This window comes from Corylus avellana, chromosome ca6 (assembly GCF_901000735.1).
Source record: "Corylus avellana chromosome ca6, CavTom2PMs-1.0".
Classification (NCBI taxonomy): domain Eukaryota; kingdom Viridiplantae; phylum Streptophyta; class Magnoliopsida; order Fagales; family Betulaceae; genus Corylus; species Corylus avellana.
Genome location: NC_081546.1, coordinates 6,480,992 through 6,496,550, shown reverse-complemented (window position 1 = coordinate 6,496,550; position 15,559 = coordinate 6,480,992). Strand labels below are relative to the sequence as shown.

Here is a 15,559-nt window from a genome sequence, read left to right as displayed (position 1 = left end):
CTATGGTCCAAACTGGGTGAAACCCTCCTGGTTTCTCATAGTTTTCCTCTTCAAACATCCCTCTGGCCCATCACATATTATTCCACAGTGAAAACAGAATTTGGGTAACCTTTCATATTGGAAACCAATCAGATGAGATTTCCCTTCATATCTCAGCATCCGGCCTCGGGGGAGAGGCTTGTTCAGTTCAATCCAGATCTTCACTCGAAGGAATTCCCCCCACCCAATTCCGTCTCCGTCCGTGTCCACCTCCTCAACGGTCCCAACTGAGCTTCCCAGTTTTAGTCCAACTTCTCTGCTCATGCAAGCCAGCGGTAACTTCATCATTCGCACCCAGAAAGCAGCTTTGTCAAAGCGGATATCTGTGGGCGATGATCTGCCATCGAAGTCTTCCACCAAGAAAAGATTGCCTTCAAACACCCAGGGTCTTCCTTCTAAGACTCGCATCTTATCGTTGGCTTTCTCAAATTCAATCAAAAAAAGGTTCCCTCCTATAACTTTGAAAGACATAGTTCCAGTAAGTCGCCACCATCGTTTAAGCGTAGTTTTGATAGACTCCTTGCTTACTACTCGCTCCGACATGAGTTTCCCCACAATGCACAATTGTCCACGGTTAATCACCTTTGTCACATCCCCAGCTTGAATCTCCACCTCTGCTTCCTCACCTTCAGATAATGAAAGCTTAGCCCAAATGTTGGGCAGATCCTCCGCCATTGTCACCACAGAAACGAAATAATACTCTCAAAAATCTCTTGAAGATTATGAGAAACTTTTCCTTCTCCTCTAGTTCTAGGCTAGAGAGAAAACAACCGCCAGGAAACGTTCTGATGGATTCCTCCAGTACCACAAAAAAACAATCCTTTCGCACCAAAAATTCCGGTTAGGAACTCCAATCTCTCCCTAGTGGCCTCAACGGACAATAGGTAGCGCCACCTCAAAGGCTACACCTCCCATTGTCCCCACTAGTTTCTTCGAAGTTGGAGCTTTCCGGTCACCGGAAAAAAAACGTCAATAATTATTGATGTACGGAAATGCGCCACATCAATAAAGTTTTAATTAACGTGTCACTGTAACCACGTCAATAATTATCAATGTGGTAAAAAGTGTGTTATTGTTAGCCACATCAAAAAACACTCTGTTTTTTGTACTGTATGTTAAATTACTATTTATCTCAAAAGCTTAAACTTATAATAAGAAAAGATAAATTTTATCAACACTTTAATAATTTGAAAAATCCTTAACCTCTTAACAACAAATTTAAACGTTTGATAACAATTAACTCATTCATCATTTTATTAGCTTTCTTATGTTTTTAAATAGACACTAATTATAATACATAATAGAAATAAACCACTTCTAATGTTATCAAGTAATAATGATAACATACTATATATCTTTGAATCATTCAATTCTAATCCTAAAATTCCTCAAACCAAGAGTTGGTTTCTTATCTTCCCGGAAGTTACCATGCGTTCATTGACTAATTGCAATATGTACAACCATCTTGGCTTTAATTATTACTTAACCCAAAAGCAAGAAAGAAGACTTTTGTTTCGTAATTTTCTACGGTATTCCTTAACTGGGCTTTGACTACTACATGGGTAATTGTTGAATACGAGACTGATCGAGTACCTTAACTTACATTGCTTTTTTTATGCATCTATCTAATTAATCAGATCAAACTTATAAAACTGACCACCTAAAATAGAATCGTACAATCTCAACCACCTAAACTTCAGTCATCAGTTTCAACGTCCACAGTGTTTTCGTACGTAGTCGATCGAGAGGAAGACAAACTTTTTTGGAATTGTTTCACGTGATTCTTCCGCGTGTGTTTTTTTTTTTTTTCCTTTGGGCGGTGGAGTCACGAAAGCTTACATTGTGAGAGTGATTTATACCTAAAAAATTGCTCACAATTTCACTAGCGATTTTGGATACCTGAACCCATTAATGAAGAGGCTGAAAGCTTGGAGGAGACGTTATTTTAATTTTAACATATAGTATTTATTTTAGGGTCAAAATTTAAAGTCAATATATTTAACAGTATACATGATTTTACGTTATTTAAATTTTTTAAAATACGTACTAACATTAACTTCATATATAATGTTAGATGCGTCACTCGTTGCGCATGAAATGGGTACTAACAACTTTGGCAAATTGTTACGCCTTACTGGTTGCGCATGAAATGGATACTAACAACTTTGGCAAATTGTTACGCCCTACTTCACAAAACGTGAAAAATGAGGCACTCATTTCTCAAACTATTATTCAATTTGTAATGTTTTTGCAAACTTTTAATTGAAGTAATATTCTCTCAAACTATCAGAAAATTGCAATATACTTCATTTGTACCAATAAATTTTAAAAATTACAGAAAATAACATAAAATATATAGAGAAATGCTTAGTGTCAATAATTTGCCTATATTTTCTTTATATTATCTTACAAATGCAATAGATTAACTATTAACAAAGAAATAGATAACCTGCAGCTCAGAAAGTCATAATAATACCATGACTTATTTGTTTCTATCTGAAATCTATTAAGCGTGATGTATACATTATTAATAGATTGATATTCCACGTTAAAAAAACGTAGATCATAGAGAAAGCCAATTATAAGGGATTCGCTTACAGTATTCCTTTCTAGCATAAACGTTAATTTCAATGTAGACATTATTAATTAAAAAAAAAAAAAATAGCCCATTATTAAATTTGGCTCCTATCAAAATAGAAATTGCATTTTCATTCATGCTTTAGCATCTCTAAAAAGGCTCTAAATAAACAATTCTGGCTCCATTCCGACAGATGGTGACATGATATAAACACTTATGGTGTCCTAATTAAAAATCAGAGTACTTTTTATTAATTATAGTACATAAAAAGTGCATATATATATATATATATGAATAAGTCAGAAGCGAACAAGTAAAATTATTTAATTAAATAAAAGTCATAATTCTTTCTACAGTACAGATCATGCATATAAATACGAAAACACTTTCCTATAATATTTTTCAAAGTATTCTCAATTGAGACGTTGAAATATATATACAGCAACTCATCAATCATCTTCTTCATTGCTTTTGAGCCATGGCGCCTTATGAGACACAATTCTCAGACCATCATATGTTGCTCAAGCCAGAACATGCAAGTTTATGTGATCTTGTTCGGTTTCTACTTTTCTCTACATCAGAAACGAGTAACATCCACTACACGAAAGAACGAAAGGAAGATTTTTGGCGCCGATGGTACATATTCAACTCCCTCTTTGCGCAGAAACTCCTCCTTTCTTGGGGAAAGCCCATGGTTCAAGTGGGGTATAAGCTGGAGCTCTGGTTGAATCTTCTTCCACAAAATGGTGGATTTCTCATGCTCTTGTCAAATTTCTTAAAAGGTCAGGTTAATTATTATTTTTTAATTCTATGTAGCTAATTAGTTAATTAGTATATTGAGCATCATATAGGTTAGTTCCAAATATAAAGGAATTGCATGCATGGAGTAATATTAATGCTATTATGTATGTTTTCTAACGATAATTAATGCATAATTAAACCATGCTTGGGTTAATTTATGTAGGAAATGTGGTGTGGCCGGATAGTTCATCGGCGACGTTCACATCTGTGGTGGGAAATCTTGATCAAAGAAAGGAATTAGACAAAAACATCAGACCTGAAAACCCAAAATATAACGGTTCCCTTGCTATGATGGCCTCCAAATTGGCATACGAAAATGAAGCATTCGTTCAAACCACAATCAAAGATCAGTGGGGTGTAAGTATCATTATCATTTATATGTTTAAATATTTTATGATGCCCATTTCCCATTTCCCGTGAACCATTTTCTTTTTTCTTTTTTGTGCAGATGGAATACTTGGGGTTCTACAACTTCTGGAACGGTAAGAATTAAGCAACCTTGATTGTATATTCTTAAAAAAGTTTATGGTTAGACAGCCACAGGTCTAGGTTACTACAGTATTCTTACCTAATCTCTTGATCTGAAAGAAACCTATCTTTGTAATATTGCTTGTACTTAAAACTTTCCGTCTTTAGACATAAATCATCAGCAATAATACATATTGGGTGAACGGTACGTAGTACTGTTGGTTGTGATTAAAATATGGCAATTTGAAGTTAATTTATGGCTGTGATTAAAATATACACTCCAGATTACTATTAGATTTGTCCGCTGATGTAAACAATAGGCTTAATTAATTTTGTATGTTGTTGTAATCACAAAATTAAATAATGATGGCTTCCATGATTGAGAAGAAAAAGTTCAGTTGTAAATTAAAGAAGGGAAAAAAAAAAAATTAAAATCACGTTGCTTGCACTTTTAAGACGATAATTTTTTTATCAAGTTGGACCAAAATCAGTTCTTATCTTCGTTTTTATCAAGACGATAATTTAATTAATGTAATCTATATTTTTTTTTCGTTCCTCATAAGACTGACACCATTCTCCTAACCATTAGGCCTCACAAATCTGGGTGTAATATTTTTACCATCTGTTACTATATATGAACTTGTTGATGGATGATTCTTTAATTTATTATGCCATGTCTGATAAATTAATTAAGCTAATTTGTACCCAATAATTTGTTTATTTAACGTTCGCAAATCTAAAGAACAAATTAACCATTCATTTTTCAAATAATTCTGCTTCTATTATTGCTTTTAGTTAGTATATATATGCTTTGCTTGCAATTATACAATATATTTTATCTTCGTTTTCGAGCACGTAGAAAAATAAAAACAGTGGTAATCCAAATGCTTGACACGCACAGATTACATGGGAAAAGTTTCGACTCAAGCCATGATGTTCCAAGATACAAGAGTTCAACCTAACCTGCTCGTGGTTGCATTTAGGGGTACCAGCCCATTCGATCCAGTAGCATGGCAGACAGACGTCGATCTCTCGTGGTTTAAGCTCGAAGGCGTGGGTAAGATTCATGGTGGCTTTTTTAAAGCTCTGGGCCTGCAAAAGGGCAAAGGGTGGCCCAAAGAAATACAACAAGGAAGTAAGCAACCACAATATGCTTACTATGTAATCAGACAAAGGCTGAGAGAAATATTGGAAAAGAATGAGAGTGCGAAATTTATATTGACGGGGCATAGCTTGGGAGGAGCATTGGCAATTCTGTTTGTGACTGTTCTGGCAATGCACGAGGAGGAATTGTTGTTGAATAGGTTGGAGGGGGTTTACACTTTTGGGCAGCCAAGGGTGGGAGACAAGCAACTCGGAGATTATATGAAGGAGAAGTTGAAGGAGTATAATGTCAGGCATTTGAGGTATGTTTACTGCAATGATTTGGTACCTAGGATCCCTTATGATGATGAAAATGATCTCTTTTTTGAGCATTGGGGGCCCAGCCTCTACTACAATAGCTTTTATAAAGGAAAGGTCAGTGCTCTCTGTCTCTCTCTCGTTCTCTCTTTTTAGATGTAGTACAATGAGATTTACACTAGGCCGTCTGATTGGAGTGCAGGTAGAATTGGAGCCAAATAAGAACTACTTTGCATTATTATGGGTTATACCGAAGTGCGTAAACGCAGTTTGGGAGTTGGTCCGGAGTTTCATAATTCCATACATAAAGGGTCCCGACTACAAAGAGAGTTGGTTAATGAAAATGATTAGGGTGGCTGGATTGGTGTTTCCCGGATTCGCAGCACATTGTCCTCAAGATTATGTTAATGCTACCCGATTGGGGTCCTTGGCTCTAGACGGCCTCCAAAACCCAATTCATCAAAGAGATTCTAAAGTCGTTGATTGACCAGCTAGACAACAATATGTCATACCTTTCAAGTTTTCGTTGTGGTAACCGGCAACCGGCAACCGACAACTTCTTCTTAATTAGTAAGATGTACTTTGAAAGGATAATGTGATTTTATTTTATTTTTATCTACTTTAAGAGAGAATTACGTCTTTTAAACCTATGCCTACTTTATGGGAGCATGAAATTGTTAGAATATAATTAAATAATTAATCTCTTCTTATAAGATTAAACTTTTACGATAAGTGATTATTTAACCTGATATCAGAGCTAACTGTCATGAGTTCAAACTCAAAGTTAGAGCCAAAACGTGAGGGAAAATGTTAACTATACTAGGGAGAATATTAAAGTATTGATTAAATTATTAAATTTACCTCTTCCTACCAATTTAAGCTTATGAAACAAGTGGCAATTTAACATAAATATCTCTTTTATATATACATATACAAATGTTCAAGAATCAAGATCAAGAAGAAAATTGATTCTACTGACATGTATATAATTATATGAGATATGTTATACATCATTTCATAGTCCTTCTCTCATTCTTTTACTTTTTAAAATTATCATTAGATCTGTGAGGCTTACGTATGGAATTAACATGAATCCACAAATTCAATAATAATTTTAAAAAATAGAAGAAAAATATTCATTTCTCATAATTATACCCAACATCAATTAGAAATTTCGTGGCCGTGATTAATTGTAAGAATGGCAAAAGAGAATCAGAGATCATACATCACTGTACTCAAGAAGAGTTGCCCATTTTCCTTCCCCAAAAACAAAATAATAAAATAAATTATATTGCCCATAAATTTAGCAAATGGAAAACTTTCAAAAATCAATGTATCAATCATATTTAATAATATTCATAGTGAACATAATCTCTAGTCATTTCAGTATTCCCATTTTTGCGCCAAGCTGTGTTGGACCCTTGGTGAAAAGGAAACTTCCAAAAGGGAGAAACAAAACCTGTCAAACCAGACAGAACAGTGGCTATGACTCGGGAGTCGGGAGGATATAATTGAAGAAGAATATTGTCAAATAGGCTCACGTGTTGTTAATGCTCTTTTACTAAGCAACATAATTGAGCGTGTTTTGTGAGTTTTTTATGTTACGTACGTGATATTTGCTATAATTTTTTTTTCCTATTCTATTCTATTCAATATGGAGAGAGTGAAAAGGGGTGGTTATTAAAGGAGATCTTTACCGCTCTTAATCCATAAAATAAAAAGGAAATAATATAAGAGGGATAGAAATTTATTCTAAATCAGTTTGGAAAAAATAGTGTCAATTATTCATAAACATTTAAAATACATATTAAATTATTAACCTTATTAATAGCAATTTATTAATATTGACTAAATTTAATGTGTCTTTTAAATATTTATAGACACTTTGCACTATTTTTCATGGGTTGAAAGATATTTTCTCCAGACCGGTTTGAAAGAAATTTTTGTCCATACGAGAGTAAGTAAGAATAATTTCAAAGACAAGGTGATAAATGTCTCATTTTTACAATTAAGTGTGCCCACAAGATGGCACATAAGTGTTCAAAGCAACCCATTTTTCAGAGGAGAGAAGCTGCTGAAGAGTAGGATCTCTTACCAATTCCTTTTCACACTAAGACACTCAAAAGAAGTATAGTACATATATAAAAATAGAGATATGATATACATCATTCTCTCAATCGTCTTTTGACCATCTTTTTTTTTGCAAATCTAATGGATCTACCATTTATTTGTGAACTCATGTAGATCCTACAAAAATTCAATGGTAGATTTATTCATTCATTATAGGGAGATGGTTAATTAAGAAAATAATTTTTAGCATTTCTCATAAAAATATGAAATCGCTCTCCTATATTTCCAAAGTATTTCCAATTGAGACGTTGACATATATAGAAACTCATCAATCATCTTCTTCATTGCTTCTAATTAAGCCTTGGCACCTTATGAGAGTCAATTCTGTGACAATTATATGTTGCTTAAGCCAGAAAATGCAAGTTTGTATGATCTTGTTCGCTTTCTGCGCTTTCTTTTACATCAGAAACCGGCCAGTAGATTCATCCAGCGCACGAAGGAGGAAAAGGAAGATTTTAGGCGCCGATGGGTCATATTCATCTCCCTCTTTGTGCAGAAACTCCTCCTTTATTGGGGAAAGCCCATGCTTCAGATAGGGAAAATGTTGGAGCAGTGGCTGAATCTTTTTTTCAAATATTTTAGAAGGTTTTTTATTTATTTTATGTACAGTAGCTAATAATTACTAGGAGAAATTTTACAAAATCCCATCAACTTTCACACGTTTTAAAATTATTTCTCAAAAGTTTAAAAACCCATTTATGGTATCAAACTTTCAATTTTTTTGCAATGTCCCACTCCATTACAATTTTTCATAAAATATTGTAAAAATTTCCAAAATACTCCTTTTTTTTTTTTTTTTTTAATAACAAAATTGCAAAAATTCGAGCTTAAATATTTTTGTAAATTTCGTTGAATTTGAACCAACGCCTAAATCTTTGTAATTTTTTATTTTATTTTTTATAACAAAAAAAACATGAGGGGGATTAATTGCAGTTTGAGTTGTAATACAACCACAACTTAAATCCAACTTTGGCCTAACTTCTAGACCAAATTTATTTCTTTCTCTCCTCCACAGGCAATTTTTTTAAACTTAAGAGAAAAGTTAGGCAAAAGTTGAGTTTAAATTATGCATTTATCATTTTCGTTGCAGTTTCTCCTAATTAGTATATGAGGGATGATAGGTACCCAACTTAGAAGCCTAACTTAATTCCAACTTTTGACTTATTTTTTTAAAAAAGCTAAATAGAAAATGAAAAAAAAAATGTGTGAAAGAATAATATCTATTTTTGGTCCTTGCTAGCTTTATTTAGTATTTTTTTAAAAAAAATACAAAATGTTATTCTTCTTCATAAAAGTATCATTTTTTTTTTAAAAAAAAACAAATGACATTTTTATGAAGGAAAATATCATTTTATTTTTTATTTTTAAAATACCAAAGAAAATAAAGACAGAAAATAGATATTATTCATCCACACATTTTTTTCATTTGCTATTTAGCTTCTTTCTTTCTTTTTTTTTTTTAAATAAAAAAATAAATCAAAAGTTGAACTTAAGTTGGGCCTCCAAGTTGGGACTCTAGCATTTCCCTTAGTATATTGAGCAATGCATCATATAGGTTAGTTCCAAATATAAAGAAATTTCCCAAAATTGTATGCATGCATAGCCATAGTAGTAATGCTATATATAATATATGCATGTGTTATAATGCAATTGTAATTAATTAATGCATAATTAAACCATGATTGGGTTAATTTATGCAGGAAGTTTTGTGTGGCCGAATAGGCCATCAGCCACGTTCACATCTGTGGTGGGAAATCTTGATAAAAGAGTGGAATTAGACAAAAGCATTCGACCTAATAACCCAAAATATAACGCATCCCTCGCTATGATGGCCTCCAAATTGGCATATGAAAATGAAGCATTCGCTCAAACCACCATCAGAGATCTATGGAGTGTAACTATATATCATTTACTTGCCAAAACATATATAATACATGCATTTGTTTAATTTTATGATGCCCATTGCCCATCAATGATCATGATACAATTTCTTCTTCATTTTTTTTCGCAAATGAAATACTTGGGGTACCTCAATCAGCTGTGGATTACGCTTCATGAAGCGGAGGTCACTAGTTCGAATCCTCATCCCCCTTCCCTTGTGTAGACAAGTCAAAAAAAAAAAAAAAATTAGGATGACTGTTATTATTGCTAATACGACAAGTCGTTACTTATAATGAAATTTTTTTGTTGTATTCACAACGACTATAGGAAGTCATTGCTAATAGAATAGTATTAGGATGACTGGTCCCCAAAGGATAGCTCAATTGGCTGTGGACCATTCCTCATGAAGCGAAGGTCACTAGTTCGAATCTCCTTGCCCCTTTCCCTTGTGTGGACATGTCAAAATATATATATATATATATATATATATATATATATATATATATATATATATATACTAGTTGAATCCCCTTTCCCTTGTGTGAACATGTCAAAAAAAAAAAAATAATAATAAAAGTATTAGGATGACTGTTATCGTAGCTAATACGACAAGTCGTTTATAATGAAATTTTTTTGTCGTATTCACAACAACTATAAGAAGTCATTGCTAATAGAATAGTAATAGGATGATTGTTATTGTCACTAATAGGACAAGTCATTGCTTATAATGACTTTCTAGTTGTTGCTAAAACATTGGTAGCATCCCCAAAAGGTAGTTTATTCGGTTAGGACCATACCTAATGAAATGGAGGTCATTAGTTCGAATATCTCTCTCCCCCTCTTGCATGTACGGACATGTAAAAACAAAACAAAACAAAACAAATGGTGGCTATGGCCAAATTTTCTGTAGTGCGTTGAGATTCCAAGAAATAATTTGAGCAGGTGCCGCCGGGCCTTGGAATATTCAACTAAAGGAATAAGACTTTACATCCCACTTGCTCCTTAGCGTGTGGAATATTTGCTCTGCAACTGTACAAACGTGGGTCAGTTGAATTGATTAGTCGGGCTTTTGGAAGGGTATTGCTAATGACCCATCCCGGGGAGAGTTCTTGTCCAATCTGGTCCAACTAGGACTCAGGGACGGAACATAAACTTTGATGGGAGGAGGCCAAGCATAAATGAGAAATATATTAATATAAAGAGGTTAAAATATAAATGAGAAATATATTAAGATTATAAATTAAATTAATATATAAAAATAAACTTAGTATAAATTCAGTGTTAACAAAAAAAAAAAGTCACAAAACAATTATTTCATAAAATATATTTCAATTATTTCATAAAATGGAACTCACCGATTTTTAGATCTCGAAAATCATCTATAATTGAATATGTACTAAATAGCACTACAATTTCTCTTTCAATATACAACATCAAAAAATAAGTAACAAAATTCAGGTTAATTTCCACGGCGTAATCATCATACAGAATGCATTTTGTATCAAACTCCAGTACGTTATGCATCTAAAATACTGAGAAATGCTGATTACGACAAGGCAATGCTTGGGTGCAATGTATGTATACATGCAGTTGTGGGTCGGCCAAAGCTTTTCAAAAGTCTTATTACAACAACTTCGGAGGCGGGGCCATAGAGCTTTAGTTAAAACATGCTTTTGGACGGCTTGGGAGCCTTTTGATTTATGGGCCAATTGGCCCATCTTTTATTTATTTATTTTTTTTTTTAACAAGTCTTCATTCATTCAACAAAGAGATTAAACAGATAAAAGAAAAGAAAAAATCAAATACAAGCTTACTAAAAGTCTCAACCGGACAGATCTCAAAAAACAGGAATAAGATCATTAAGGGAAATGAGTGATGCGAATACTGCTCGAGAAAACTCTTGTCGCAGCGCATACTGGTGATGGATACAAGCATTAGAAATACAAATACTCCTATGAAACATCTAAACAAGCTTCCTAAAAAGTCATGAAGATTTAGATGAAAGGTAACTTCAACAATAAATTATATAAAATTACCTTAGTAATTTTTATACTTATTTTTCATCACAAATGAAAAAGAAAAAGAAAAGTCAGGCCTCCGGGAGATAATAAGAGACGCGTATCAATTAAGCTTGACAATGAAAACAAAGAGAATGAAAAGGGCAAGAAATTGACGTCTTATTTCTTTCTTCCCCTTCTTAATTATCATAGAAACGTGATTATGCATTCACACAGCACAGGCCTTCAACAAGTTGTAATTTTTTTTTTTTTTTTTTTTTTTGACATGTCCACACAAGGGAATGGGGAGGGGAGATTCGAACTAGTGACTTTCACTTCAAAAGACATAATTCATAGCCAATTGAGCTACCCCTTAAGGACCAACAAGTTGTAATTAGGAGAATGAAAAGGGCAAGAAATCGCAAAATCGCAACATAGTTTATGAGTTTAGGTTTTATTATTATTATTATTTATATATATAATTGTTAACATGCTAAACTCAACTCAGCTATCAAGGTATAATTTCTTTTTCTCCTTTCCCATATGAAAAAATAAAATAAAATAAAAAAATTTCCCCTGGTTGCAGTTAAAGACATTAACAGTTAAGGCACTAACCGCAATCTCTTGTAGACCTCTAAATTCCATTATGTTTTTCCAGCCCAGTGAGTTCTTGAATGGTATGAATTTCATGTCTTATGTCAAATCCCAATTGGCAACCTGGGTTCTGCTCAAGGCAAGAAAGAGATAAGCCATGTGGGTTGAAGCATTTCTATGGACAAACAGTGTAGCCATCACCCGTAGATTGGGGCTAAATAGTAAATAAGCTGACCTAAGCCTAAAACTCATTCTGCAATACGCGCGTGCACAAATCAAACTACGCCTTTGCTGAACACAACGAAATAAAAGCTTCAAGGAGCTTCAAGCCAGCACAAAAAAAATTATTGTTATTGATGATCGTGAAAACCCATCAAAATTTTAGTTATTTTCTTGAAAATTTCACATGTCAATGTGAACATGGTGGAGTAGGGCATAACCCTCCATCTTTCCCTTCCGGTACTTATGCCCTACTCCACCATGTTCCTCGGACTTTTAGCTCCCTGTCGCCTCCCTTTGTTGCACCATCTGATCCCCATGCGCCTGTCGTGGATTATCTCACGCTCCACCCTGCCGACTCCTTCCTCTGTTGATTTTTTTTTTTTTTTTTTTTTTTTTTTTTTTTTTCTGTACGTGCTTTTGTGGTTTGAGCTTGTTGCGGACACTTTGGCTACTGAAGATTGGTTTTTCTCTTCGTCCAATTTGTTTTGGAATTCCTTCACCAGCTTTTGCTTGGTTGTGATCAGTTCAGTTGATTGCGAATGCATGGGTTCTATGCCACTTGGTTTTTGTTTTGGCTAACACTTTATGCAACCCTTCATGGTGGACTAGGAGTTTGTTTATGATTGTATTTGAGAAATAAAGCTTTTAAGTCAAAAAAAGTTTTTAAGCAAAAGCTTCATTTTTAAGCTTTTGCTAAAAATAGGTTTTTGTCATTTTTAGGCCTTCTGAACATTTAAAAACGCTTTTAACTTTTTTTTATCAAACGAATACTTTCTCATTCAAATAGATTTTTTGAGTGTTAAAAGCACTTTTTTTTTTTTTTTTACTATTTGTTTGTACTTAATTAATTTATTTACGGTAATTTTCATTTTAGGGTCTGCTGTTGGAAAGTTCACCCATTTTTCAGTATTTTAAACTCATGTAACCTTTTCCCCATTTACTGTTATATATATATAATAAAATAAAAAACATAAATGAAGTGCACCAGACGTCCACTTGCTTAAGTGCAAAGTTGCATCGCTTGTAATACTGGGCAGTGGGCACACCGCTTTTGCCTTCTGAAAATTGCAACATGAAAGTCTTATGGTATAATTGGTAGGGATTAATTACCAGATTAGTTTGCCTTATAGGTTTAGAGGCCAAGTCGTTTAGCTTTTAATGGGTAGGGACCAAAATTTTGAATGGGTAGGACCAAAATTGAATGGGCGGGGACCAAACAAGCTAAAATTTGTAAGATAATATTATGTTATTGTTATTTACTTTATTTGGTATTTTAAGTATATTAGGTTTACCTTTTCTTATTCTACTAGGTCTATATTATTAGCCTATATATAGGCTCCTTTTGTACATTATATAGCGTGATTCAATATACAACTTTATTCTCAATATGGTATCAAAGTCAGGTTCAATTAGTTGTGGCCCACCGTCACCCATTGTCACACGTATTAACTTGAATGTCTTCTCGCCACACGTGAGGGGGCATGTTGGAAGTCCCACATTACCTGGGTATTAAGGAAATTGTCCATTTATAAGGTTGAGGAGAAACCTCAACTCTTGAGCTAGCTTTTGGGTCGAGTTAGGCCCAAGATCCATTTCTTTGATGCTGATTGGGCAGGTGATCCAACAAATCGTCGCTCTACCACTACTTATTGTTTCTTACTTGGCACCTCGCTTATCTCTTGGCAAAGTAAGAAACAGACTGTTGATGCTCGATCTAGCACCGAGGCAGAATATAGCTAACACTACCACGGAGCTTCTTTGGTTGCGATGGCTGTTACAGGATATGGGTGTCTCTCTTTCTTCTACTACTCCTGTATACTGTGACAACAAGAGTGCTATTCAGATTGCTCATAATGATGTTTTTCATGAACGGACAAAACATATTGAGATTGATTGTCATTTTGTTCGTCATCATCTTCTTCAGAGCTCACTACAGTTTCATTCTGTCATGTTCTGTGATCAGCTTGCAGATATCTTTACAAAGTCACATCCTTCAGGGCATTTTCGTGATCTTGTGTCCAACCTCAAGTTGGTTTGTAGCACTCCACCTTGAGCTTGTGGGGGGTTGTTAGATAATATTATGTTATTGTTATTTACTTTATTTGGTATTCTAAGTTTATTAGGTTTACCTTTTCTTATTCTACTAGATCTGTATTATAAGTCTATATATAGGCCCCTTTTGTACATTATACAGCGTGATTCAATATACAACCTTATTCTCAACAAATCAGATTAGAACCTTATGAAAAAAATTCAAACGAATTAGGAGGGGCATTGGTGGTTGGTTCTTTAATTTATTTTGTCTCGTCTGATAAATTAATTAAGTTTTGTGCCTAATAATTTGTTTCTTCAACGTTTACAAAATCTAAAGAAAAAATCATTCTTCTTCTGTTGTTGTCTTTAGTATCCGCTTTGCTTGCAATTATACAATATTTTTATTCTTCTTATTTGGCCACGTAAAACCCAAACATTTTTAATCCAATGCTTGACAGATTACCTAGAACTAGAACAACCGTCAACTCAAGCCATGATGTTCCAAGATACAAGAGCTCAACATAAGTTGATCGTGGTTGCATTTAGGGGCACCAACCCATTCGATCCAGTAGCATTGCAGGTAGATGTTGATCTCTCGTGGTTTGAACTTAAAGGCGTAGGTAAGATTCACAGTGGCTTTTTGAAAGCTCTCGGCCTGCAAAAGAACAGGATGGCCTAAAGATATAGAACAAGGAAGTAACCAACGACAATTTGCTTACTACGCAATCAGACAAAGGCTGAGAGACATATTGCAAGAGAATAAGAGTGCGAAATTTATATTAACGGGACATAGCTTGGGTGGAGCTTTAGCGGTTCTGTTTGTGACTGTTCTAGCAATGCACGAGGAGGCATGGCTGTTGGATAGGTTGGAGGTGTACACATTTGGGCAGCCAAGGGTGGGAAACAAGCACCTCGCGGATTATATGAAGGAGAAGATGGACAAGTATGATGTCAAGTATAGGAGGTATGTTTACTGCCATGACATGGTGCCTAGGATCCCTTATGATGATGAAGCTAATCTCTTTTTTGAGCACTGGGGGCATTGCGTCTACTACAATAGCTTCTATGAAGGGAAGGTCAATGCTCTCTCCCTCTCTCTCTCATTTTAGATGTGGTACAATGAGATTTACACTAGGCCTTTCGATTGGAGTCCAGGTTCTATACGAGGAGCCGAATAAGAACTACTTCTCGCTATTATGGGCCATACCACAGTGTTTAAACGCAGCTTGGGAGCTGAACCGGAGTTTCATAATCCCATATATACTGGGTCCGTATTACAAAGAAAGTAGGTTAATGCAAATGCTTAGGGTGGTCGGATTGGTATTTCATGGATTAGCAGCACATTGCCCTCAAGATTATGTTAATTAATGCTACTCGATTGGGATCCTTAGCTCTACAACTCCAAAATGACTAA

At 34.4% G+C, this 15,559-nt stretch overlaps 2 protein-coding genes and 1 pseudogene across 2 annotated transcripts; 2 read left to right on the top strand and 1 right to left on the bottom strand.

The window, feature by feature from the left end:
- Positions 1–714, bottom strand: LOC132185085 (uncharacterized). Its single transcript, XM_059598908.1, has one exon. The coding sequence runs from the start codon at positions 712–714 to the stop codon at positions 1–3; it is 714 nt and encodes a 237-aa protein (XP_059454891.1).
- Positions 715–3,095: 2,381 nt separating this feature from the next.
- Positions 3,096–5,877, top strand: LOC132185889 (triacylglycerol lipase OBL1-like). The gene is made up of 5 exons (XM_059599696.1): positions 3,096–3,399; positions 3,582–3,775; positions 3,867–3,900; positions 4,788–5,404; positions 5,490–5,877. Exons 1-5 carry the CDS (start codon positions 3,096–3,098, stop codon positions 5,772–5,774), a joined length of 1,434 nt encoding a protein of 477 aa, XP_059455679.1. The 3' UTR covers positions 5,775–5,877.
- A 608-nt stretch (positions 5,878–6,485) lies between these two features.
- LOC132185084 (triacylglycerol lipase OBL1-like) lies at positions 6,486–15,559 on the top strand (annotated as a pseudogene).